Source organism: Verticillium dahliae, genomic scaffold (assembly GCF_000150675.1).
Source record: "Verticillium dahliae VdLs.17 supercont1.2 genomic scaffold, whole genome shotgun sequence".
Lineage (NCBI taxonomy): Eukaryota > Fungi > Ascomycota > Sordariomycetes > Glomerellales > Plectosphaerellaceae > Verticillium > Verticillium dahliae.
The window spans coordinates 1,952,266-1,953,751 of NW_009276916.1; the positions used below are offsets into that span (position 1 = coordinate 1,952,266).

The 1,486-nt window shown below is 60.1% G+C and overlaps 1 protein-coding gene across 1 annotated transcript; it reads right to left on the reverse strand.

Annotated features, from left to right (window-relative positions):
• Window positions 1-83: 83 nt before the first annotated feature.
• On the reverse strand, window positions 84-1,429 carry VDAG_01460 (VIB-1 protein; the record flags this gene model as incomplete). The annotated part of the gene is made up of 5 exons (XM_009650346.1): window positions 84-387; window positions 537-627; window positions 690-754; window positions 816-1,187; window positions 1,242-1,429. The coding sequence occupies 5 exons, from the start codon at window positions 1,427-1,429 to the stop codon at window positions 84-86; spliced, it is 1,020 nt and encodes a 339-aa protein (XP_009648641.1).
• Between the last annotated feature and the right edge of the window lie 57 nt (window positions 1,430-1,486).

Below are 1,486 nucleotides of genomic sequence, written 5' to 3' on the forward strand. Positions count from 1 at the left end.
CGTGCCTCTCAATGGGCCGCACTGGCCGTTGCGGAAGCTGTCCATCGCGTCCGCCATGTGCGCTCTCGGTTGGTGGGTACCGGTCAGATGGCATGCCACGAGTAGTGGTTCATCGCGTCAAACGATCCACGGGGCGGACCGTTGTACACAGCGCCTGAGCCTGGCGGCGGGGCCCCTTGCTCATTTTTGACCGGCACCGCTGGAGCATTGCTCTTGTACTGGCCCGGAGACGAGTACGACCGATTGTCGCTGCTCGTATAGGCCACTGTCGCATTTGCTTCGCCAGCCGTTGTCGTCCAAGTGGTCGAAGGGGGGTAGTAGTCCCTTGCGGTGCCGAGTGAGGAATCGACGTCGAATCCGCGCCATATCCGGGGGCCGGGAGCTCTCCTGCGTTGCCTCCGTGCAATGGCACATATGATGAGCTATATCGATACTCTGCTGATGGGTCGGTATTGGCAATGGAACTGCCACTCTGAACGGGACTGGTGGCTCGCATGTCTTGGCTCTTGGTCGGGCGGTGGTTGCTGTCGACATACCGGGGTATGTTCAGTGCGGCGTCGGCGCTTGTCGGTATGGACAGCGGTGGCGGAGCCGTCGTCGAGTGGCCGTACGAGAACGAGCGGCGGCCTGTGTCTGTTGTTGCCCCGGTGCAACAGTCTCAGCTGTCAAAGGTGAAGCAGAGTAGCTACCTGCACCAGTCACCGGGATGTGGGACATGGACACATGGCCAGGCGAGGTCCAGTTGGGGTAAGAGCTACAGCAGTCTGTCAGCGTCGGCTTTCTCGTGGCAGGGAATGGATTTGGAGCCCGCATACTTCGATCTCATGGTCCCCATTTGGTTGCCCGGCATTTTGGGCCCACCCCCGTTGAAGGTGAACGCGGCTCGCGGCATCTGCATGTCGATGCCTCTGGCCTTGACATCGATCGGCTTAGCGCTCAGAGGTCCTGCCACGATGCCCTGTCCAGTCTCAACCAGAGCTTGTCCGCGCGACCCTGCGCTAGATCCCAAAAGTGGAATCTCCTTGCGAGCCTGAAAGTTGCGGGGACTTCGTCCTCGCACGACAATCGGCGACGTCGTCGCCTCGGTCAAGACAACCTTGTTGCCGTTGGTCAAAGTGCCAACTACCTTCAAGTGTAGGACAAAGTGTTGCTGGAGCTCCTTCCGTCTGCCATTGTTCGCCGTTGCACTGGTCTGCTATCAGTTTCATCCTCTGTCAAGACCTTCCCACGCCATCACTTACATTCGGAACTGCAGTCGTCTCCAGCCAATAGGGTACACGGCGTACTCGCCGTCGGCATCCGGGCCCCTCGTCCTGGAAGGAAATGAGGGGAAGTGACGGCGGCTCCTGGGTCGGGACCCTGTGCCACCTCGGGGGAGTTGGGCGGCGGCGTTTTCCAAGGAATCACAATGAGTCGGACGGGGTGCCATCAACGACTCAATCCGCGATACAGTCACCTCGGTAGTGCTCACAGGAACCGTCTCGCC